The sequence below is a fragment of the Plecotus auritus genome, assembly GCF_963455305.1.
Source record: "Plecotus auritus genome assembly, chromosome: 11".
NCBI classification, from domain to species: domain Eukaryota; kingdom Metazoa; phylum Chordata; class Mammalia; order Chiroptera; family Vespertilionidae; genus Plecotus; species Plecotus auritus.
Genome location: NC_137777.1, coordinates 18,311,498 through 18,338,076, shown reverse-complemented (window position 1 = coordinate 18,338,076; position 26,579 = coordinate 18,311,498). Strand labels below are relative to the sequence as shown.

The 26,579-nt window shown below is 37.4% G+C and overlaps 1 protein-coding gene across 2 annotated transcripts in view; it reads left to right on the top strand.

The window, feature by feature from the left end:
* Positions 1-428: 428 nt before the first annotated feature.
* ANGPT1 (angiopoietin 1) overlaps positions 429-26,579 on the top strand; it is a 247,304-nt gene continuing 221,153 nt past the window's right edge. The window contains exon 1 of one of the 2 annotated variants that reach the window (XM_080646375.1): positions 429-1,177. In XM_080646375.1, coding sequence (XP_080502501.1) covers positions 881-1,177 — 297 coding nt within the window. In that variant the 5' untranslated portion in view covers positions 429-880. The remainder of the gene's footprint in view (positions 1,178-26,579) is intronic. The other variant, XM_080646376.1, reaches the window with a different exon arrangement.

The window sequence follows — 26,579 nt, the reverse complement described above, 5'->3', positions numbered from 1 at the left end:
AATTTTCTCCAATTCCTAAAAGTCTAAGTGAATACAATAAAAGAATACCATCCTCAAAAATGGTTTTTCATCTTTTTCTCCAGGATCAAGAATAAAATTTTTAAAAATTAATAATTATACAGATTTATCATTCATAAATAATTTCACTGAACACTATGCCAATTTTCTTCTTAGGGTTTTCCAATTCAACAGACACTTAAAAAACATACTGCTAGTTTGCTAGTTAGTAGGTCAGCATGCACACTAAAAGTGTATTAAGGTGGACTGCTCTATTTATTGATTTGCCATGAGTCTGCTAAAGGCTCCAGACAATTGTCTGCGGAAGGGGCGGGAGGGCCATACATGATCGAGGTCATGCGCATCTAGCCAATTTGTAAGACGATCCTGCTACTCCAAGCCATCAGCAATCCTTGCAAAGGGGCACCCTCATGCATTCCTGTCAAGTCATCTTGTGAAAGGCTGCCTGCTTCCAGCTTGGCTTGGATGTTCAACCTTAATAAAACTCACTGAGGTCTGGGAGAAAATAGCAGATCTGCAGCAGATAGGGTAGAGGAAAGGGTCTAGAATATGTACACGCAGCTGACTCAGGCAGGCTCCACGCTGAACGGTTACACAGAGAGGAAACAATAAATCTCAGCTACTATGCAATAAATATCTCAAGTTTTAACTAAGGAAACTATCATTACAGTGAAATAAAAAAATAACATTTTAGAACAAAGCTAACAAATGGCTAGTTTTCTGTGATTCTTCTTCAAAAGCTTTCTTTGAACGGGAAAAAGTCAGAGACAAGCAGTTTTACCTGAAATAAAGAAGTAGTTTAAAGGTCAGAAGAAAGGAGCAAGTTTTGCGAGAGGCACGGAGAGAGAGTGCTGGCAGTACAATGACAGTTTTCCTTTCCTTAGCTTTCCTCGCTGCCATTCTGACTCACGTAGGGTGCAGCAACCAGCGCCGAAGTCCAGAAAACGGTGGGAGAAGATATAGCCGGATTCAATATGGGCAATGTGCCTACACTTTCATTCTTCCAGAACATGACGGGAACTGTCGTGAGAGTAGGACAGACCAGTACAACACAAACGCTCTGCAGAGAGATGCTCCGCACGTGGAACCGGATTTCTCTTCCCAGAAACTTCAACATCTGGAGCATGTGCTGGAAAACTATACTCAGTGGCTGCAAAAAGTAAGTGGTTGCTTTCGGTTTCTAATTGCACGGAGCCTTTTCCGTTCTTGCACTGTAGCAAACTTAGATATCCTTCGGGGAGCGTTTGTGTGTTTACCTTTTGCTCCAGGGGGGCAGTGTTTGCATATGCAAGAGGGCTTTCTCCCTGTGACTCCACGGGTGAGCCAAGGTTTTTAGGTTTGTGCTAGCTTAGGAAGGTATGATGGCACCCCATTTGTGTCCCTAGCAATGGCATGTTTTGTGACATCTCTTTTTTTCTCTTACTTAAAATTTAGCTTGAGTTTTCTGACTGTCAAAACCCAACTTAAAAAAAAGAAAGTACGTTTTGAGCAAGTTGGCAAAAAAAATAATAAGGATATTACTAATTTAGGATCAAATAGATTTTACACCAGGAAATGTTATGCAGCCAGGATGGGAAATTATCACTAAATACTTATTTTTCAACCACTAGTAAAGTTAACATGAAATGAGATTAAATATAAAGTGTGATATTTGGTTGAAGAAATTGTATAAGTTTCTAAAGGAAACTAAATTTTAGCAAGTAGTAGAATAGTAGAGGACTGATTTTTCTTTATTTCTGTCATATTTTCTTCTGTCTTTGAGGAAAAAAGATCAGGAGGATATCTTTTAATGTGACTGCATCAGGAAGAGGCTGTTGCCCACTAGGAAAGGAGAAATAGAGCCGGTGGTGGCTATTCCCAAAGGCATGCACCTGCATATTTGGGCTGGACACATGTAGGCTAGGCTATATCTTGGCTATATCCCTGAGTTGCCTTTTTTTTTTTTTTTCCTTCAGGGTATGGTAGTTCAGACAGTAACATGTGGGATTGTAGGTATCCAGATGAATGTTAATATTGAATATGCATATAATCCCAATTTATAGAAATTAAATGGAATATTTTATTCAGTATTTCACTATATTCCATTTACAATTGTTTTATTGAAAATATGCCTGTTAAAATATGAAACAGTTCTTGCAGTTCATCCTCTCTTCACTCTGTTAAAATGTGTAACAGGTAAGCAGCAGATAACAAGTGCATTTAACTGTGTTACTATAAGGGGGGCAAATATCCCTATTTGTGAAAAGCCTCCCCTCCACCCCCCCAGGGATCTTTGCAAAAAATCTACTTAGTGCATATATATAGGTATACAACCCGTTCCGTCTTCTTTAAGTTAGTCAAGTAACAGAGCAAACCTTTTAAGAAGATAAAAGAAAGGGAAAGGATAAATTCTCTTTTATGTTTCTGTGTGGTCACACTCACATCACCTCTTGCTGAATCATGCCGAGTAATAGTTATTCTACTTTTGTCCACTAGGGACTGAACTAAGATCACTGTTATTTTATTTGACAAGTTAACTGAAATTGTAGTTTTAGAGTTTCCAAAGACAGAATTGCAGTTAATCTTTCTATTGTGGACTACAAGGGGGGGGGAAAAAGGATAAATAGGCAGAAGAATAGGAAGCAAACAGAATTCTGTACTCTTTTGATAATTGTAACTTAAATTTCAACAGCCATTCGTAATAGAATATCTGTTTTTTCTTTGGAAAAACTTATTTCCATAATAAACAAAGGAATTTGATTGAATTGCTTATTTCTATTCTCAGTATACTTTCCATATAGTTTTTAATGATAATTCAATCATTTTAAATTAGCCTGGATTCTTTGAGAGGGGTAGGGAAGGAAGTTTAGTCCCTGGTTGTTTTGAATGAGCTATTCTACCAAAAATATATTTTGTTTGCTTAAATATACAATTAAATAATAAATTAAACCTATTTATGCATATTTTTGTTGCTATGCAATTATTCATCAGTGACAGGGTAAACACATGATTTTACTGGGCTTGAATCATTCACATGTTTCAGATGTTAACTTATTGTGTGAAATAAATTAGATTTTTGTTTGTATTGTTTTTGGTCAGTGATTATTGTATAGTTTTCAGATTGTAGCCAAGCATAACTATCACACTAAATGTTGCTAGTGTGCATCAAGCTGGATATATGCTGAAAACACCCTTGTTGGTATGAGTCAGAGCAGCTTGACTATTGTCTGTTTAAATTTGCATATCTTTTGTCATTGTTAATGTAATTGGTCTGAGGATCAAGAAACCAAATAAGTGCATTCAGCCAAGAACTTGCTAAAGGCTCTCATAAGTTTCCCTTAATTAGAGGTTTTCATCATGTCAAGTTCCAAATTTCATGTAATGTATTTATTTTGATAATTCAAATGGAAATCGTTTTACTGTAACCATTTGGTATGCTTAGTACTAGAATTTGTACTACTATTTTGATTCCAAGTTAGGATAAGAAGCAATACACTGCAGAAACTGGGACTATCTGTATTTAAGTGCAATTAATTCATCCATTTATTCAACAAAACAATTAATCAAAGCACGGTGATTATTATGCAGCTCATGGAATCACTCTCAGGAAAGTGTTTGATGTAGAATGTGTGTTATCAGTGTTAGATGCAGCTAGATGATAATTTATGTTAATCTAGGTGTACCTTCCTTGAAGTTTGATAGAATGGATTCTTTTAAAAGTTCTTCACAAGACACTGGCTGTCACTACAAGTCACCCCTGATACACTCTCAAATCTCATTCCTCATCATTTTTGGTCTTGCAACTAAACAAGATGAGGAGCAAGGTATGCAAGGGGGAAAGATACGTGGTCACTGTAAGTGCTGGAACTGTTAACTATTAATGGCACTGGTTCTTGATGTGATGAATTGAATCACAGAGATCAACTTTCCTTGGTAACTAGTTAATTAACATCAACTTGAAGTAGGTTAATAGCATTATTCTTACTTGTCAGATGGGGAAGAACTATAAATAATATGCTCAAATTATCACCATGTTAGCCCTGGTCCAGTAGCTCAGTTGGTTAAAGCATAATCCTGATACACCAAAGTTGAGGGTTTGATCTCCATACAAGAAACAGGCAATGAATGCATAAATAAATGGAACAGCATATTGATTTTTCTTTCTCTTGGTTCCTCTCTCTCTCTAAAATCAGTAAATTTAAACAATTTTTAAATCACCATTTTATTGGGTGAAACACTTGGGTTATATGACTCTCCTCTTTCATATAGCTCTTTTCAGAATTATTAGTAAACCACACTCCATACCTGAGAGTGATCAGATATCAGGATAGCAACAATAAGTACAAATGGCCTTTGTGTCTTTGCCACTTTTTTTGTGTGATTCCTTTCAACCTTTCTATAGCAGAGAAATGTCTAATGTTTTAATGTTTTCTCCACATCTTGTACTTTTTGAACTATTATTATCTTTCTCCCATATCCAAAAGTTCACAAACATGTATATTTATAACATTAAGATTAAAAATACATGTATGTTCTAGAACTTGGAGGAATGCTTAGAAAGTATGCTTTACTTTTGCCAAAGGATATCTTTCTTTTGGTTGAAAGTATAAATACATTAAGTCAGAAACATGACTTAGAGGATAAGGTTCTATTTACTATAAATACTTCACACTGCCTAAAATTGATGAATTGATTATTATTTCTGGAAAATGTAGTTATGAATTGCCATTCAGAATATTTTAGTAAAAGCTTTTACTGGAATGCTTGCCTAATTTTTTTTGACAGCATTTTTTGACTTAATAACAACCTCTACTTGTGTACTGTATTCTTTGCTTCAGAAAATTAGGATTTAGCATGTTATTACCTGAAACATATTAATGATGATGATGATTTTTTAAAACCATATATTACATATATTAACCCATACTAGTATCCACTAAAATGTGACCTCTGTGAGGCCCGTGACCTTGTGTTTGTCCATTGCCATATCCCCAATTCTAGAGCAGTATGTGGTCCATAGTCAATAGACAATAAATATTTGTTGAATGAACAAATGAATGCATTGCATATGCATTGCAGTGTACACTTTACTATGTACCATTAACATTTTGTTTTGGATATACACTTACCTCCCTAAATAGATTGTGAGGTGTCAATTAGGCAAGGACTACATCCTACAATTATTTTTGTCCTAATAGTATTTAAAGCAATAATTGGGTTTAGAGTAGGTAGTTACTAATTATTCAGATTGTGTTTATCCGATCACCTAGGCTCTCAAAAACTTCTATAGTCACTCTATTTTGTCCTCTTAATTATTATTTAAGAATCAGCTTTATTGCCAGTTTCTTCTGGAAAGCTACCCACACTTCACCTCCCCTCCCGGTTGAGATCTCCAATGTTATTATAGTACATTGAAACTGCACTTCCATGTGTGCGGTTGATGTCATTTTTAGTATTTTAAGTCCTTTTTTCCTACTTGGACAGTAGTATAGTGAATGTCTATTTATCCATTTTTATATCTCCTGAGATGTTTGTTTATTAACTGGCTAATATCTCTGTTCTCATCATAATCTAAAAATAAAAAATATATATATCAAGTGCTCAAGTGTGTGGTGCTGGGTATAAAATAATGCAAGTTAAGGGGTCTTGTAACTGCTTTCAGATGCTAAAGTTGCTTTAATCTTTGGTGCTAAGTTACTTGAGTTTCAGCTAGATCTTCATTTGGAAGGAAAATAATTTTTTACTTCCAGACTAGTAGGCAACCATTTACTGCATACAACAATGGCATATATTTACACACAGTATGTACACATGTGAATCTAAGTAACTCGAACTTCTCATCTGTGCATTGTTTTGGTGGCTGCTGACTGTTCAATTCTGAGCCAGAGAGGATGCTCTATATTTTATTTGCACATGTGGGGAGACTTCCTGAATGTGTGAAATGAGCAGATAGTTGATAAGTATGTTTTTAAAAATTTATCACTAAACTGGAAGGAAATATACACCTATGATTTATGAATAGAGGTAGGAAAAATGACAGTTATAAGAAAGGTTAACAGGAGTAATTGTCTTTTAAATCCAGTTGCAGAAATGTTCCCAAATAGCATTGTTTAAAAACTAACCCCTGCTTCTCAAGCCAAATAGGAGACCATTAGTTAATACCCCTGTATTCATTTCTCAACCAATAGTTAGGTGTTATTTGCTTGTAATATATTAGAATAAAAAGATCCAAGAAGATATAAAAACTTTTCTGGGCCCTAGAAGTTGGGCAGTTGGAGCTATAAAGGCCTTTTCAATTTCTCTGTAGGAAGGAGCAAGCCTCTCCCCATCTGTCTCCATTGGTAGATCTCCAGTTTTAGGACCATGGCAAATGGATCCTTTACTGTGGGTGACTGCAGCCCTTCTTTAGTCCTAACTGTGCCATTTGACACTGAACCTTGTTTTACTAGCACTTATCTCATATGTAATTATGGGTTCAGTGTAATTTAAAATGAATAAGAATGTGTCATTCTTTCCTTAAAATCTCCCTACAGATTTTCATTATGTAAAAGTAAAATCCAAGTTTCTTGCCATGAGGCCCTATAGGATCTGTTCCCACACTTCTTTCTGGATTCATCATCTACCACCTTTTTTCTCATTCCAGACACTCCAGAGACAATTGCCTTCTTGTTATTTCTCCAACAGACTAGCTCATTCCTGTCTCAAGGACTGTACATGCTATTCACTTAGCTCAGAAAATTGTTCCCCTGATCTTGCCATAGGTGGCTCTTTCTCTTCATATCAGGTCTTTGCTCAGAAGTATTTTCTAAGCACCATTACCTACCATTCTGCTAAGTGACTTTCTGTCATATTATACTGTATTATTTCTTTGTAGCATTTACCACTGTTTGACCTTTTATGGCTTAGTGTTTGTCACATTATTTATTACTAGGGGCCCAGTGCACAAATTCGTGCACCTTGAAAGGAAATGTGGTCCACAAGGCTGCAGTGGGCACAGGGCTGGGTCTCAGCCCATCCTCTGCACCCCACCCAGCCCCTCCTGCTGCACCGCCCCACCCCACCCCCAGTCCCCTGTTTACCAGCAGCCCCACTCCTGCCTCCTCTGCTCCCAGGCGCTGACAATGCTGGCCCTGCTTGCATCTGCTGACAACGCAGAGCAATCGGGTGGTGCAAGCGTCCCTCAGGAGCAGGGGGAGGTGGAGAAGCCCTCAAGGGCGATCAGGGTTGGCAGCTGGCGCTCGTACCCACTGACGATGCTGAGCGATTGGGACCGGTGCCGGGTGCTGGCAGTGGGTGTGAGTGGCGGCTCTGGCACCGACTGCGGGTGCGAGCGGCAGCTCTGGTGCCAGCAGCGGGTGTGACTGGGGCCATGGTCGGCAGTGGGTACAAGCGGTGGCTGCCAGCCCCAATCGCCCCTCAGGGGGAGGTGGAGAAGCCCTGAGGGGCAATGAGAGCCAGCAGCCGCTGCTAGCACCTGCTGACGGCGCTGAACGATTGGAGCTGGCACTGTGCGCCGGCTGTGGGTGGGAGCGGCGGCTCTGGCACCAGTAGCGGGTGCGAGCAGGGCCAGTGTCAGCAGCAGATGCAAGTGCCAAGTGGGACCGCAGTGTGTGGGAGCAAAGAATTTTCAGTAACCACTAAAGGCTTGCCCCTATGACAGCTTGCCCCGCCTTGGTCTGGCACCCCGCTCACCTGCTCCACCATCCCGCTGCGGCTGCCACCCGCCATGTTCCATGCTCTGTCACCAGCTGCCAACTCCCATCATGTTCCGCACACGCCCCCTGGTGGTCAGCGCACGTCACAGCGACTGGTTGTTTGATTGTTCGGTCTATTTGCATATTAGCCTTTTATTATATAGGATGTTTTCCTCTACTAAGAATGTAAATGCCACAAGGGTTCCTTATCTGTCTTGTTCCCTGTAGTATACCTCACTCCTAGAGGAGTGCATGACACAAAATAGGACCTCATTAAACACTCGCAGGGTATATTCTCCCATACACTACAATCTCTGAGGTAGTCTGTGCCTGTTTTATTCACCAGTTTGTATTTGTTATCTTATTTATTATTTTTTATATCATATCTACTTTTCTAACACAATGCCTGGAACATAGTTGGAAAAAATACCTTTCTTAATGAATCAATTCCATAGGCAAATTTTGACTATAATTGAATATATGTATGAAAATGAGACCCAACTATATTTTATACATTTCCTTGCAACAACTGTGTAAATAGGAGAAATTTTAATTTATCTTCTGAGTTACCATCCTCTCTATCAAGGGTCAGCACACTATGGCCCTTCAGCTAAAACCTGTGTTTCAAATAAAATTTTATTGAAACAGCCACACCCATTTCCTTATATATTGTCAATGGCTACTTTCTTCATACAAAGACAGAGTTGAAGATTTGCAACAGAAACCATATGGCCCACAGAACCTAAAATGTGATATCAAGCCTTTTAAAGAAAATGTTTGCTCATTTCTGTTCTATATCACAAAAGGTACATGGTATTAACATTAGGACCATTGCAAGGTAAATTGTGAGGTTTGTTTTGTGGGAAAAAAGATTGCCCTCCAGGAGGCCAAGTAATATTCAGGTCCATGCCAGTTGGCAGAGAGCCTGACTAAGCTATTTCTTGGCTTGGTACTGACATGCTGTGAGGTGACATTTTAGAGTGGTACAGGCAGGGAAATTTCGTGTCTTTTCTTTCCCCTGTCCATCATCATGTGAATACAGAAATATTCTGAAAGCAGACACATGCTAAAAAGGAGAAGCACCTGAGTACCAGGATGGAGCAGCAGCCTCTGGATAAACAAGGATGGGTGCCAGGATCTCTGCTTTATGTGCCTGTTTCATCCTGTTGGTTGTGGCATCAGCAGGAATGTTGACAAAATATCGGAGGCCTTCTATTTTCATAGGTATTGGACTTTGGCTCAGCCTTTGACATTCAGTCCATTTAGAAAATTGTTCTTCCTCTCTCATTTGTTTAGATATAAACATTGCAAGTATTCCCACTTGTGTAGATGAGGAGAGGGAGGAGCGACAAGTGGGTTGCTCACTACAAAACACGGAGGTTTATCAGCTCTGTGCTATATAATTTGCTAATTAAGGAGGGTTTGTTTTTACTCTGCCCTGGTCTTGTCTCTGTGCGGAAAAGTTAGCAGTCTTTTCCTGGACCTTGTGTTCTTCCTTTCTTTTTTAAATACCACAAGTTATATTGTGTCATTTGCTTAGATGTACAACCCCAATTACATTCTGAGTCATCCTTGCCTTTTGTTCCAGTACAAGATTATTGTTTGCTGTGACATTAGGAAGTTCCAAACCCACTTTGGTCTTGTCCCCATGGTCTGAGGGAGAGAGAGTCTTAGTGTTTAAATCTCTTTACAAATGTTCAAAAGATGTGCCCCCTCCCTCATCAAAGAGGTTTCTAAAGAACGAAACATTCTGTGGATTATCTTTTCTTTATATTTGGAGGCTCTCTACCCAAGCAATCTTCTCTAATTCATACATGGAAATATTAGAAGTGAGAGGTTTTGAGACTTTTTTGGTCTTAGTTGCCTTTCCAAATGAGCTGCAACCAAAAAGGCAATATTTAACAGAGAAAGTGATATAAATTATATAAAGCCAGATACAACCCTACTGGTAGCTAATAACTTCATCAGTAATATATTTGGGCATCTGTAGATCTTTTCTTTTGATAGTATGTATTGAAGAATGTAGAGTAAAATAAATGTAATAAATATTAATTGCTTATGTATATACTACATGACTATACAGGTCAATTACTATAGGTCTACATTGTCAAGTATTTTCTAAGTTTGTGTGGAACTATTGAAAGAGCATGTTAATTAGCTCAAGCATCAAAGCTGTGTCTAAAGTAAATCAGTAGCTGAAATATTAATGAAATGCAAGTGTAATGTGAATATCCAAAATCATTAATAATATATACCTCCAAACTCACTGGTATCAAATAGGTAAACTTACCATATATTTCTATGGAATGGCTAATGATAACTTTGGATGATAGTGTATTTTAAAGATTAGTGACATCTGTAGTTTAGCTCATTGGGTAGACTATCAGTAGTTTCTATTTTGTTAATGAAAATGAGGTGAGTTGAATTATCATACTAAACCCTAAAGGTTATTGGAGGGTTTCTATTTCAAGAAAATCCTAAATAATATTTCACTCCTAAACTTTTAAAGATAGTTCCAAGATTTTATAAAAAATAATATCTTCACTATTCATGTACAAATGACTAAGATCCAATGGGTATTTATTGTAACTAAAGATTTGCTGCAACCACAGAACTTGCTTCCACTTTGTCTCAGTTGCACAGATATAAGAGGTGAGAATTATATCCTTATTACTTATATCATCGGTCTTTTCTGTGTTTTCCAAATTTACTCAGTTTTAAATAACAAGAACAGAACTACCATAAGCAGTAGTGTTAATATTTATGCAATAAACAAATAATGTACTGAATACATTGAATATTTATAACTTTAAAAATGTTAATAAAACAGTGAAGTTTTAATATACAGGGCATGGTAAAAGTAGGTTTACAGTTGTTTGTATGGAAAATGATATCATAAAAATAATGTAAGAATAAACTCTGTTTCATGTATTCATGCAAAGTAAACTTACTTTTGCTCCACCTTATATTTGAAAAAAATGAAGTAATGAATTTAAAATATTTCTTACTAGTGGGACACTATTTTTAAGCAAATTATTAGGCAGAAGCTTAATATGTAATCTAGATGCAAATGAAGGGGGTGGAGGAGAAGTGGAGTGAGCCCTGCAGGACCCTCTTCCTCTGCCCCTCTCCCAGAGGCAACCTCAAGGGACTCTGTGTGTTCAAAGGAATACCCTTTCTAAATGGCTGCAATAAAACTTTCAGATAATCATGTATTAGGTAGGTAAAGCTGCCAAAACCAATCTGGTGGGCAAAAAGAAACATAACACTTGATGTTGGAATATTTGTTGGCCAGATGATATAAGAATGTCCAAGTCTGCCATATACAAAGAAGTTTAAGAATATTAATGTGTAACTTACAAAAATACTGGTTGTTTAGACTCTTAAATGTGGTGCGGCCCATCCATATTTGATATGACCCAAACATGTTAAGGTAATAGACAACTCTTGGATAATTAGTGGCAAATTGTATGACTTATTTATTTACACAATTATCTAATTATGTGATAATTTACATTTCTCTATTTAAAAATTAGGAATATGACTTATATATATTGATTACCTAAAATCTCAAGCTAGAATATTCACTTAGAACAGAATTCATTGTTAAGGATAGTGAAAGGAAATCTGAATTTTAAGTAGGCATTTTGATATTTTCTGAATTTTGTATTTGAAAATTTTGTTTTCAGAATTGTAAAGATTCTTGTTAGATTTTCTTAGCTAATCTTTGTTTTTACTACTAGCATGTGACACCAGGAATAGGAATCTCAGAATCCCATTTTCTTGTTCGTACATGCTGATTATTCATTTTTTAAGATACTGGTCTGGACTGTGAAGGTTAATTTAGTTAAGACTAGATAAAATCATCTTTGAATCTATTTTCCCAAACACATCTAAGCTTCAACATATGACAGTGTGCTAAAAGAGAACAATGTTATTATTTCTCTTTCTTTAGGAGATGAATAATGCATGATATACTGATGGAGTGAAAGCTCCAAAAGCAGGGCTTATATGAATTTCTTATTCTTTTAGAAATGAAAGTTGTAATTTTTTTTCTGGCTTTCCAAGGGCCTGCTCTTTTCAAATGCCAGTTTGCCCATCCTGCACTTTGGACATTTTGGAGACTCGAAAACTAGAAATGAGAGGTGGCAAGATGTCCTCAGAACTGGAAAGACTAAAGGACTCAGGGGACTCTATTTCCAAGCTGGCCTCTCCTTTTCATTCCTCTTCTCTCCTCTGGTTTCATTTTCAGATCCTCCTTATACTGTCCATGGAGTGGAAGGGCTAGAAAGAAGATGGACAAGAGGGAAAGCAAATAACAGCCTCCCTTTATTGGAGGCTGGGGGGTGGGCACAGTGAGGGGCCATGAGATTATAGCAGTGTCAGGAGAGATGGCAGTGAGTTCCATCAGGGGAATTTAGGATACAGGCACAAGTCAAGGAGCTAAGCACCTGCCATTAACAAAGGACAGGCAGCCAATTAGCCAGTTATCTAATTTAATATGCACTGCATGCAAGGTGGTCAACTAGGTCCTGGGAGATGACGATGAATCTACTTTCAGCCTCTGTTGTTGAGAAACCTAAACCCACTGAAATAGATTTGAAAGCAAATGTACTGTTTGTGTTCACTATTTCCTATGTCAAGTCTAAAGACAATACCAAATAATGACCAAGTGTGTTGCTAGAGCCAGACTGTCTGGATTTGAATCTTGACAGCACCACTTCCTTGCTGTGTGACCTTGGGCAAGTTCCTTAACTTCTCAGTGCTCCACCTTCATTACCAGTAAAATTGAGGTAGTAATAGTACTTACATCATTAGGTGTTTGTTAAGAGTAAGCATGATTCCTGTAAATTACTTTGTATGAGTTCCATCACATAGAAAATGTTAACTAAGTATTACTTATTCCTGGGGGCAGTTCTGGGTTATAGTAATAGTTAAATGAGCACTTTTACTAACTCTCAGGCTCTTTGGAAGACTTTATGTATATTAATTTATTAAATACTTTCAAAAGTCAATATGAGATAGATAATAGTATAATTTTTCCACATGGCAAATGAGGAAACCGAGGCAGAGAGAGGGAAAGTAACTTGCCCAGTATTACCCTGTAACTAAGTGTTAGGGCCAGCATCCAATTCCCATTAGTCTGGCTCAATGACCTACTAGTATGCTCTTAACCAAGCATGGGATTAGCTACTGCAACTTTTACTGTCCCTTCTTGGCAATCTTCAAACCTTAAGTCTACTTAAATTTTTTTTCCGTAGTAGTCTTTGCATCTAAACCCTTAATTCTTTCATACTAAATGAATTGCCCCCTTTTCAAGTTCTGTTTCAGACAGCCATTTGTCCCCATCCCAACTCTAAAGCTCCATGGTTAAATTGACTGTGACACTTAGGTTATGCTGCTGATTGAAGCACAATAGCCCAATTCTCTCTGCCCTCCCACAGGTCTGGTAACAAATAGAGGAATCCCAAGTCTGCAGTCCCTCCTCTGCAGTCCCTCCCGCCTATCTTCTTAGAAGTACCTTCTCTTGAAGTTACAGAGCTTAATTGAATCTGACTATTTATCTAAAAACTTCTAAAAACACAAAGAAAAGCTTACAATTGCTTTACATGGGGTGAAGCAGCCTATTCTAAATGTCTTCCGTTCAATTTAATGACCTCCCTCTTGGATTTATCTGTGGGCAATCCTTCTTGGAAAAGCAAAAGCAGATCCTGGAACTTAAAATATTATTTGCATGCACTTTCTTTTGTGGGTCATTCACAGAGTTGTAAAAATGAGAAGAAGCGCCTTGTTTTCTCAGGCAATGACCTCTTATCTCACTTCCTATTTTATATATCATTGTCCCTATTAATTAAAGTATTTCTGGTATTTTGGCCCAAAGGCAAACACTGCTACTTGCAAGCAGTTGTGACAGCTCTTCTTCTCTTTCTTCCTGATCTCAGAGGCCTGAACACTCAGATGCCTAGGTTTCGAGGGTTGCTACCTTCATAGCTAGGTATCAGTTGTATGAGGTGGAAAGACTTCAGGCTACCCTAACTTCCCTTTGGCCATTCTTCTTCATGGAGTCCTCAAGAGAAGAGCGGACAAAACAGATGGGTACAAAACAGAATTCAGATATACTTATCATCCACCTTTGCCTAGTGGGACAGAATAAAACATAGGAAAAACAAACACAAAAACCCAACTCAATTTGTATCCACTTGCTTGACCTGTATTCTCCAAGGAACCTGAGGTCAGTGGTATACATCATGCCAATGTTGTAGGTGCCTCATATGCAGTGGTAGGATATATACATGAATAAATGCATGCTATGGTGCTCAAACTATTTGGGGCAACATTTTGGTCAGTGAAGTGGTCTGAAGGATTCTAGTGCTAATGCTGAATAATAAGGACCTTTCCACAATTTGTAAGAAACTATTGTTAATATACCTTTCTCATTTGAAGGGTTTCTTTCTTTATCCCCTCCATATTGTTCATCTTTCATCTATTGTATCTGATACTTTTCATCTCCTCTCAAGAGCTAGCTGACAAAATAGTAAATAAATATTTACAGATGTGAATTCCTATATTCAGTTGTATAATTTGTACTTTATGTGGATACACAATTATGGTGTGATTGTGACACTTAGGTTATGCTGAATTCATTGAGCCCTGCAGGACCCTCTTCCTCTGCCCCTCTCCCAGAGTATTAGTAACAGATAGAGTATTAATAAGTCTACCTTAACAATGAATTCTGTTCTAAGTGAATATTCTAGCTTGAGATTTTAGGTAATCAATATATATAAGTCATATTCCTAATTTTTAAATAGAGAAATGTAAATTATCACATAATTAGATAATTGTGTAAATAAATAAGTCATACAATTTATATAATATAACCACATTTCCAAACAACATAAGTGCTCTTGATTTGTGTATGGAATAAATCAATTTATCTGCGAAGATGAAAATGGGTATAGGATGTTCTGTTACTAAAGCAGGTATGAAAATGACATTCTATTTTAAGAAAGGTGTTTAGTAACAGATAGAGTATTAATAAGTCTACCTTGGTTAAGTAGTATCATCATCCAAACAAATAAGCACATATATTTTTATAAATGTTAGGTATCATCATATCCATTTTATGGATAAAAACTGAGGACCAGTGAAATCAAATGTTTTAAAAGGTTCCATATTTACTCTGAGACAGGTTTAGAATTTGAACCCAGGCATTCTGAGTGTTAAATTTAAGCTCTTCATGTTCATGCCTCTTTCACTTTTCCTTCACAAATTAAAGCACATTTTAATTGATGAAGCGTGAGGAAGAGGTTCAAATGAATGATGCTTTCCTCTAAGTTTTTGGAGAATCTATCCAGAATAAATAACCTTTGGAGATTAGACTAATTTTCCATACATTAGTAAAAATTGCTGTAAGAAAGCTACTGTTCTTCAGACAACTATTTCTTAGCCTCATTCCTGACTGGATGTAAATTTTTATTTAAACTTTAAAAAATGTCAGAGGCTAATGATTAATTGCTGTTTTTACTTTATTTTTTTTTCAAGTAAGTGAGTTGCTTACACAAACTTAGTCGAAGTTGCCCTGATATTGATTATATGAGTGAAGATAATATTTTAAACTAGTTTATGTGCATTTTTGTTTATAAGTTATAGTGCTAGGTTGTATTTCTTTCAGTTAAAGACCAAATAGTGAAAAAACATAATCAGTTTATTAATAATTCAACATTGATTAATCCAGGTTCTCTTTGTAGTATTTATGGGAAAATAACCATATGCCATATGTATTTTTTACTTTGCTTTATTTTAGTTAAGTATATGAAAGTAATCATTGATCATTCATCCCAGGTTTATGCTTAGAAAAAAGAACAGAAAATTAATATACCCTTTTAAAAGTGAAACAGTCATTGTCTCCTACTGACAGTCAAGATAAACTAATGAACTAAAGAGACTAGTTCAAATAGATGATTAAAGTTAACAATAGAAGTGGGAATCCCACATTCAACTCTCAGCAAAGCTCTTAACTGAGAATTGATTACGTAGAATAGCTAAGAAGCCTCTATGTCATAGTGAAAGGGGAATTCTTTATTTTGTGACCATTATGACTCACATGGGACTGAAGCTCACATGCTTTGAGTTCACAAATCAAACTTGTGCTATTTGCAGGGGAAAAGGTCACTATGGAAATGAATTATCCTGAGCATGAGCTATCCCTATATATTATTCTACTGTATGAAACATCTTCTGCTGGATCTAATTTGGAAAGTCATGGCCAAAAATATATTATAGGTAGCTAAAAAATTCAAATACATTTTATAAGCATATTTAAAATTGCTTATGTATCAAATAATTTACCAAATATTTTGAGAATTTCTTTTTTGTTCAAATACAAAATATCTCCTATGGAAAATGAGGTAAATTTTGCTTGGTCCCTCTGTGGTTGCTGGGCTATTGAAAAATTAATGGCCTGGATGATTTCTACCAGGAAGACACACCAGTTTTACCTGTCCACTCAGTGGGGGTGTTTCAGAATTTTTTAAGAAAGGTATAATTTTTTAAAAATATGTATAGTTTTTAAATTTAGAACCAAAACATTCCTCACCATGTTTGGGTATTAAACCTATGCAAAGAAAATGCAATTTTTATTTTTTAAAATATATTTTTATTGATTCCAGAGAGGAAGGAATAGGGAGAGAAAGATAGAAACATTCATGATGAGAGAGAATCATTGATTGGCTGCCTCCTGAAAGTCCCCCACTGGGGATCAAGCCCACAAACCAGGCATGTGCCCTTGACTGGAATCGAACCTGGGACCTTTCAGTTCACAGGCTGACACTCTATCCACTGAGCCAAACCGGCTAGGGCAGAACATGCTATTTTTAAATTTAACAAGGTGGAAAGAGTGTAAGTTAAATACATAGAAAATAGGACTAGGGGGTAATTGTTGGTTGTGTTTTCTAAAGATGGTTATTATAGTACTAGAGGCCTGGTGCACGAAATTCATTCATGGGGGGAGGGGTTCCCCTCAGCCCAGCCTGCACCCTCTCTAATCCGGGACCCCTCGGACATCCCTCTCACAATCCTGGACTGCTGGCTCCTAATTGCTCATCTGCCTGCCTGCCTGATCGCCCCTAACTGCCCCCCCTGCTGGCCTGATCGCCCCTAACTGCACCTCCCCCCTGCTGGCCTGGTTGCCCCTAACTGCCCCCTGCTGCCGGCCAGGTCATCCCCAACTGCCCCCTCCCTACTGGCTTGGTCACTCCTAATTGTCCCCCCCACTAGCCTGGTCACCCATTACTACCCCCCCTGCCAGCCTGGTCGCCCCCAACTGCCCCCCCTGCTGGCCTGGTTGCCTCTAACTGCCCCCCCCCTTGCTGGCCTGGTTGCCCCCCAACTGCACCCCCTGCCGGCCTAGTCACCCCTAACTGTGCCCCCCCTCCCGCTGGCCTGGTTGCCTCTTACTGCCTCCCCTGCCAGCCTGGCCACCCCTAACTGCCTCCTCTGCCAGCCTGGCCACCCTCAACTGCCCGCCCCCCTTGCTGGCCAGGTCACCCCACGCAGCCCGCTTGTTCAGTCGTTTGGTCATCCCTCACTATCCCCCCTGCCAGCCTGGTTGTAGGCAGCCATCTTGTGAGGACGTGATGGTCAATTTGCATATTACCTCTTTATTATATAGGAAGGATTATGTGTATATTTATCTATTTATAAGCTATTTATCTATGTCATAAATAATGTTATGTCTTATATACCTTCATCCCATAAAAAATTCCCTTCCCTTTGAAACTGTCTGGGTCCTAAAAGGCAATTCAGTTTCCTTCTTGTTCATCACAATACTCGGGCTTGGAGTTCTGATCTGCCATGTCAGAAATCCATCTGCCTTGAGGCTACTGTGTTGTGAGGAAATCAAGCCACATGGAGAGGCCACATATAGGTTAGGTAAGGGCTCTGGTTAGGGAGTCCACATTTTTTGAGTCATTCTAGCCCAGGCTCTAGACAAGTGAGTGAATGAGCCTTCTGATGATTCCAGCCCCTACTCACTTCATTACCTCCAGATGTAAAGTCTCAGGCACCATGGAGTAGAAACAACTGACCCTCACTGTACCTTGTCTGAAATCCTGATACATAAAGTCTGTGTACCTCATAAGCACAATTGAATGGTTGTTACAGCCACTAAATCTGGAGATAGTATATTAAAGCACCAATACTGACTGGAACCGTCACCATTTATTTAAGCATTGGTGCAGGCTTACTATGGTTCCGATCACTGTAGTAATCACCGAAGAGCAGTATATTAGATGTGAGCTCTGCCTTCTAGGAGCTAGCATTCTGGTCAGGCTTATGACATGGGGAGAATGTCATGAGTGCAGGTTTTTAAGCCAATATATTTACTACCTTTCTCTACTATTTGTTTCACATAAATGAAGATTCAGTAAATGCAAATTGAAAACTGCATATATATTTGCACTCCTTTGAGTAAAATAGTTACTAGTAAGGATTTTTATACCTTCAAAATAGTATTTGTAAAAATCTGCTGAGACTTTCTAAACTCCAGCTCCACCAGAAGTCCATAATACTAAAATGATTACTCTATAGTTTATGTGAGTCTTCATGCTTACATTGTTTGCAATTTTTTCAATCATTTAAAAATTGTAAAAGTCTCAGTGAATTCAGATTTGTGAGAATCAAGATATGGAGCTGTTTTGTAACTATATGTATACTACTTAACCTGTCATGTTTAGGCTGTAAGTTTAAATCCAGATGTTTCTGAAAGCTGTTATTGAACACGGCTGACTGGTGGTCTCCCAAATGTAAAATGAGTTAGTAGCATCTGTCCAATTCCCAACAGTTTGGAATTCCTGCAATAAAATCCATCCCAGATTCTCCCCTTCTTAACTGATGAGCATAGGATTTGGACTTGAATGAATCAGGTATAGGAACATTTTTAAATATATGAGGTGCTTTGCGTATTACATTATGTGTTGGTTGAAACTTATTGGAAAATAACATAACAGTAAATACAACAAACATAAATAATTTTTTATACTCCTGGACTCAGCAATGTTACTTCTAGGAATCATTCCCAAGGAAATAATTCAAAAGAAGGAAAAATCAATATACATATTCATTGTAATTATCATAGCAGGAACATTGGAAACAATAGATATTATTTGGTATTTACTATGATACCTTGCACACATGATCTCTAATTCTAAAAAGAAAACCTCTGAGAAACAATATTATCCACAGCTTTGAACAAGGGAACCACACACAAGGTCCCACAAGTAGTAAGTGGCAGAATCGGCAGACACTTCAGCCCAGAATTGTCTGATAAAAGGCCATGTCTTCAGTGAGACCACAGCTGTAGCTGTTAAAATCATATTTTCACAGGAGAAATGTGTACAAGATGTTGAGTGAATACATTTATATACCTAAATAATTATGGCAATAAAAATAATAGCTAATATTTTTTGAGCATTTATATGTACTAAGTCTGGGACAGACACTATTTTTATTTTTTTAAATATATTTTTATTGATTTTTTAGAGAGAGAGGAAGGGAGAGGGAGAAAACATCATGACAGAGCAACATCGATTGTCTGCCTCCTTCACACTCCCTACTGGGGATGGAGCCCATAACCCAGACATTATGTGCCCTGACCAGGAATCGAACTGGCAACCTTTCAGTGCACTGGACAACACCCAAGCAATTGAGCCACACCAGCCAGGGCTGGGACAGACACTTTAAAGGTGTTACCTTATCTGAACCTCGCAACTCTGTACATAGATACTGTCCTTGTCCTCATTTTAGAAAAGCTCTACATTTATTACAGCCTGACTTTGTGTGAGGATAGTGGGTATTGGAGGGGTGGGTATGTATTTGTAAATACATGCATAAAACCATGTACGAGAAACACACCCATACCATTCACAGGGTTCATTTTTAATGGTGGAGTTGAAAAATATATTTTGCATTGTATTTTTTATGCCTATTGTACTTATTATACAATATGAGCATGTGCCTCTTTTATAATCAAAGTAATTTTATTAAAGAAAAATAGGTATATCTACACTGAGGCCAAATAAAAATAAGCAGGAATGAAATAGAGATGATGGGAACTTGACCATGTTACAATTCCCATCACTTTTCCAAATAACTGTTCTCAGGGAAAGGTAAATATAGAGGGGTCTTCAGAAACTGTTATAGAATTTTGGGTAAAGGAAATCTAGAAAAAATATTTGGGCCAGGATTTTTACTTTGGTAAGTCAAATTTTATCACCCAAATAGCTACCTTCCTTTATGACTAGTTCTAAATCCACTTTTTTTTTAATTTTATTTTTATTGATATTTCACAGAGAGGAAGGAAGAGGGATAGAGAGCTAGAAACATCGATGAGAGAGAAACATCGATCAGCTGCCTCCTGCACACCTCCCACTGGGGATGTGCCCGCAACCAAGGTACATGCCCTTGACCGGAATCGAACCTGGGACCTTTCAGTCCGCAGGCCGACGCTCTATCCGCTGAGCCAAACCGGTTTCGGCTCTAAATCCACTTTTATCATGTGGTGGTCATGTATTCATTTCATACCAATTTGTAGTTCTCTACTTTTGTGGATGAGTTGATATTGAAAGCTCTGAAAATGGTGAATTACAGATTGAAATTGGTTTGGGGTAGTCCACAATCCTCAGCTGATTTTTTTAAATTATTATTCAAAGGAAGAAATACATTTAAAGTTTTTTATTTAAGACTTACAGAAAGGTAAGTTATAAAACAGAAGGTGAATGAATTTAATGAACAGCATTAAATGCTCCAGGATTTGATGTAGCAAAGAGAGCAGGAAGACAGATGAGAAAGAGATTAAGGAAGTTATGATTATCTGGCACAATATATATATATGAAATTACTTTGCAAAACCTTAATATCTATCCCAGTGCAAACTACATTGGGCAACCAGAGCTTTTCCAAAAGTCAAAACCTAATCATGTCATTTTCCTAGTTAAAATGTATCAATGACCCCAAGATATCCTCAGAATAAAGTTCAAATTCCATATCCTAAGCTGGCCCTTCCTAGTCTCTAGTCTCATCTATCATAATTTTCTCCATGGTTCATTTTTAGACATATATAAATCCTGGCAGTTCTATTTAGATATCATGATTTATTCTTCTCCCTTAACTTTGTGAATTCTGTGCTGCATTAAATTTCTTACATCTCTCCTGCCCCATCCTCCATATAGTATTAAATGAGTGGATGGAGAGATGGATGATTGGAGGTATTCATTAATAAGTAGGTAGATTCTAGGTTCTGCAATTCATTCTGAAGCAGTGGGATTGGATAGAAAATGTGGCTAACCAAGATGATGGACATTTACTGTCACTTTTTTGTTTTGTTAATCTTCACCTGAGGATATTTTTTCCACTGCTTTATAGAGAGAGTGAAAGAGAGGAAGGAAGAGAGGGAGATAGAAAGAGAGAAAGAAACATCTATGTGAGAGAGACACATTGACTGGTTGCGTCCCTCACACGCCCTGCCAGGAGACTAGAAGTGAACTTGCAACCCAGGTACATGCTCTTGACTGGGAATTGAACCCACAACCCTTTGGTGCATGTACCAACACTCTAACCATTGGGAATGCTGGCCAGGGCTACTGTCACATTTTTAAAGGATGTGAACATAAACAGTAATTATGGTGAGAAGTGGTTTTGGACTCTGCAGTTCATTATTAAATGGTGAATGACAATTACTTGGGGTGGTAGTAAGAACTAGGAATTAAGGTAAATAGATGAAAGGATGGGGAAAGCAGATAGAGAATTATGTAATTGGTGAAATTCTGAGAGGAAAGTCATAATAGCATTTAGATAAATAAAAATAAAAGTCTTCATTAAAGATAACACTGATATTTTAGAACTGGGGACATTATAAGAGTGCTTTACTCAGGTAATAAGTACTGTAAAAATGTAAAATTATGACTGGAAATGTTTCTGTATTTGTGTCATATGGAACTGTTAACTTTATGACTTTAGGAGAATTCTCAGTATTACATAAGATAACATTGACCCATTGCCATCTTTTGAAATAGAAGCAAAGAGCTCCATTCTGTCTTCCATTCCTTTGTGTACCGCACACATTTACAGAATCCAGTATAGAATGTGATAGAAAATCGAGTCAGGTTACTTTTTAAGTCTAAGATTAATAAGCTTTACATCAAAGCTTCCAACCACTTAAGAATACATATCAGGCAAGATAAATACTGCTTGATTCTATTTGTATTGTTTACACACTTATATATAAAGGAATGATTTGATTTTTTGCAGTCTCTGATTATTGCAGTCTGTGTGATTATTTCGAAAATAAAGGCATTAACCATTTCAGTGAAGAATTGGTTAAATACCGAGACTTCTCTATTCAGAGAGACACTAAGATATCATAATTGATATTTGCTAACCTATATATTTTATGTGGGTTTTTGTTTGTTTGTTTGTTTGTTTTAAACAACCTGAGTTCAACCGTGCGTTTTTAATTAGGTAATTCTCCATTTGTAAGCATGTGCATTTTCTAATAATAAACTGTGAAGTGCTCTTTATTATTTATCAAGTAGATCATACCATATGGAATGATGCATTTTGTGATTTTGTATAGCACAGAGAGATTCCCAGGTAATATTAAGAATATGCATGCCCTGAAAATCATGCAAGTTTCAGATAAAATGTTTGAGTAGAAATCTGGTTCTGTAAAAACATAGAAATTCCATGTGTGCTGAGTAAGAATAATGGCCTTGTAACATGGAACATGTGGATATTTAAGCAAACACATATTTATGCCTAGAAATAAAATATGCTCACTGGGAAATTCATGTCCTCTTAAAGATACATGCTCATATTACATTCTCATGACTTTATATCATGGAGTCTTATTCACTATAATCACCACAACCCATGGAGAATTGGACACCTCAAACGGGTGATGACTAATTCTAGTGGTAGTAGGGATGGGGAAGCTGTTTATATTCTTTACAATGGAAAATGAATGGGGCAAAATTAGAAATCTCCATTTAGTCATCCTCTCTTCTTTGAAAAGGACAAACCAGATCTTTGATGTGCTGCCTGCCTTTGTTATATATGGGGGAGTGTTATCCCATGGCATATGATGGTTGTATGTGTGTGCATGTATACGCATGTCATTTAGCTTTCAGCATGTGATGGATGGTAGGTGTGAATTGGGCAGGCTACTTTACCTCTATGAACTTCAAATTTTTGCATCTTTGAAATGAGAATAATAATGCCTTCATAAAGTTGTTATAGTGATTATATGAGATGAGATTCACTAAGCGCATCATAACAAAGTCTGGCACAAAAGCATATATTTAGCAAATTACAACTATTTTTAAAATTTTTAAACATTTTCTTCACAACAAAGCCAAGGGACTTTTTTAGGGCTACATGGCTTGTTAGTGATCAGATAAGGATTGCTTTAAGATTCCTTGTTAAATCCCAGTGAACAAATCTCTTGTGCAGAAGAATTTAAAATGATGTATATAGATGTCACACCCTCAAGGAGGTAGAACACAACTTACCATTCCTTAAGTGTGGGCTGCACCTGGTATCTTCTGCCTAAGGGCACAATATTTAAAGCGGGAAAGAGAGTAGCTTTACAGTGTAGAAACCCAACAAACACTGTCTCAGCCAAGTGATGAAAGTCAATATCAACAGTGATCAGTCATGTGGATAGTATATCTGCTTATTGGTGTTATGAGAATAGCACAAACTGGCACCTTTTTCTGTAGTCTCCTCAAATTCCAGTTTAATCATGACAAAAATGTCAGAAAAAAATCTCAACCTAGGGATATTCTACAAAATATCTGACAAACACCCCTCAAAAATGTCAAGGTCATAGCCCTGGCCAGGGTGAGTCAGTTGGTTGGCATTGTCCTGTGCACTGAAAAGTTGCCAGTTTGATTCCTGGTCAGGGCACATGCCTGGGCTGCAGGCTCGGTATCTGCTGGGGCATGTGCAGGAGGCAGCCGATGGATGTCTCGCTCTTACACTGGTCTTGCTTTCTCTCTCTTTCTCTCACTTTCTCTTTCTCTCTCTAAAAATCAACTTTAAAAATGTCAAGGTCAGCCCAGCTGGTTTGGTTCAGTGGGTAGAGAATCAGCCCGAGGACTGAAGGGTCCCAGGTTCCATTCCAGTCAAGGGCACATGCTTCGGTTGCAGGCTCAGTTCCCTGCCCTGCTCTGTGCTGGGCTCCTGAGGGATGCAACCAGTCGATGTGTCTCTCTCACATCAATGTTTCTCTCTCTTTGTCTCTCCTCCTCCCTTCTACTCTCTAAAAATCAAGGGAAAAATATCCTCGGATGAGGATTAACAAAAAAAAAAAAAAAAAAAAAAAAAGAGGAGAAAAGGTCAAAGTCATTAAAAAAGCAAGCAGAGCCTAAAGAGACATGATGAGTAAATGTCATGGTGTATCTGGAAGGGATCCTGGACACCCTCTTTCCTGCCCCGCCCCCCAAAAAAAGGTAAAACTAAGGAAATCTGAACAAAGTAAGGAGTTTAGTTAATAAAGAAACAAACACACAACAAATCCTAGTGAAAATGTGTACTGCCTTGGATTTGATAGACATGCATGCTTATATTATGAATGGGTTGCTCTAGATTTAAAGAAGACATATTAGCTAATTCTGGTGTAAAATGAACAATTTCTCAATGAGAATCCGAGAAACAGCTCTGCTGGGTAGTGCTTGCTCCTTACAGAGAGTTATTTGAAAAGGAACAGATTTTAAATTCTTAGATCTGAAGAACCTGTTAAAAATTTCCTGAAATAAGAGAGAAAAGGCTTTTGCTAGCTGGCATAAAAACCTGGAACACATCCTAATGTTTATGGGTGATATGATAGTTATTTGAAGAAGAGATTGTACTTTTAAAAAACAAAGTCCTATATGAGCATATGAAAATAAATTTGCCAGGTCACAGGATGCATTAAGTACAACCTAATGTATGTTACTACCCTCCTACAATGGTACAAATGAAAAAATTAGTATGTTTGCTAATAGCAAGTACTTAACATAACATTACAGCATCTATAAATGCTTTTCTTCCAGCCCCTGGAGGCTACAGATTTATACCTTGAGTAAGAAAGCTTAAGATATAAATTTTCTTCCAAAAAGTATATTAATTTTCTTTGTCTATCACTGAAAGGCCTACAAGTTGTAACAGAACAAGAAATCAGAACTATATCATTTTATTGAAATATTTACTGTAAAACAAAATATCCTTACATTTTTATTATATTACAACAGATCTGTGATGTATTCTAGTTTGTGAATATGGATATGGTTTTGACCTTTCTATAATGTAACAGCTGTAATAAAGCATTACACAACTTGTACACAGATCAGTTGTGAAATATTCTCTGCTCAAAGTCGCCACTCAAGGTGGCACAACCTGCATCAGGTTATTCTTTTGAATGTCTCATGAAAAGGTATGTTTACAATGTGGTGTGCTGTGATCCATATTGCCTGATGGCAAATCTCATTGTGTGGTAACTCATGACAAACCTGCTGTGAGTTAGCTAGGAGCCTATGAAATACAACTTGAAAAGCCAGCAATCTGGCCGGGTCTCAAAAAAATAAATAAATAAATTGATAGATCACAGTGACAAAACTGCATAAATTAGGGATGAAAAAACATTCTAGACTTTGACCAATTTAGGGATGATCTGTGGGCTGTTGTGGCCCTTTTTAGTTTTCAGAGATGACACAGTTAATGGTAGTGTCTCCAACAGTGTGAGAATGGTTTCGCCTCAAACTTTTCGTAAAGACATTCTTTTTATATGATCAAGTCTGTCCTGGAGCTTGTGGACATGGTTTATAAAACCTGTGATTAATCAAAATTTGTTCTTCAAGGATGCGTTCCTTAACTTTGTCATTCATTGAATATTTACTGACTGGTGCCACGTGTGACAAGCATTATGTTGAAACACTGGGTATAAAGGGGAACAAAAAGAGACATTATCCCTACCCTCATACGATGTACAATCTAGTAAGGAAATGGCCACACTCATTTAAGTTAACACAATAAAGAAGAAATAGATACATGAGACAGTGAGAGTTTAAAATAAAAGATTGCACTTGGTCATCATTTGAATTGTTTAGCTATTGACACGTTACAGATACTACAAAAGTTTATTAAAATAAAAACAGAAAGAAAACTAAATGAGTGAACCCAGTTTGTGTTCTGTTCTGTCTCTGTGTCTGTGTAAGGGAAACCCTAGAGTTTTGTGATTCTATTCCCCCAAGTATTTGCAGTGGGTTCTCTTAGTTTCTCTATTATTGCTTCATGCACACAATCTATAGTTACTATTCTTTTTTCTTTCTTTTTTTTTCTTCACTTGAGTTTGACTTTTAAACAACTGACAAGGACTAAAGGGAGGCAGAGGAAACTGGTTGTGTACACATAGCTCATGTGTGCTGGTTCTGTCATGAATACCTTGTAATTTGATCTCAGTTGGAGGGTTTCCTTTCACTTACAACAGGCCTTATCTCATATTTAAGTTTACATTTCAGGGAGAATGCAGGCTCAAGAAATGGTAAAGGACTCTTATTTTTCATTGCCAAACGTGGTCTGAAATTGTCTTTTAGTTATGACATTAATACATATTCAGAAATAGCTTGTTAGAGGTTCATGCCATTCAGCGGCATATGTCTAGTGTGGCCACTGAGAAATTTTGAATTAACTGTATTCTATAACCTTGTGGATAAACACATTGCTATCACTCTTGCTAAAATATGCTGTATAGGTGACACTCATAAAATTACTTTTAAAAAATAGCAAATCCATAGGAAATGTGACCAGTCACAGAAATAGATCAAAGAATGTCTACACAGATTAAATGGAGCAACT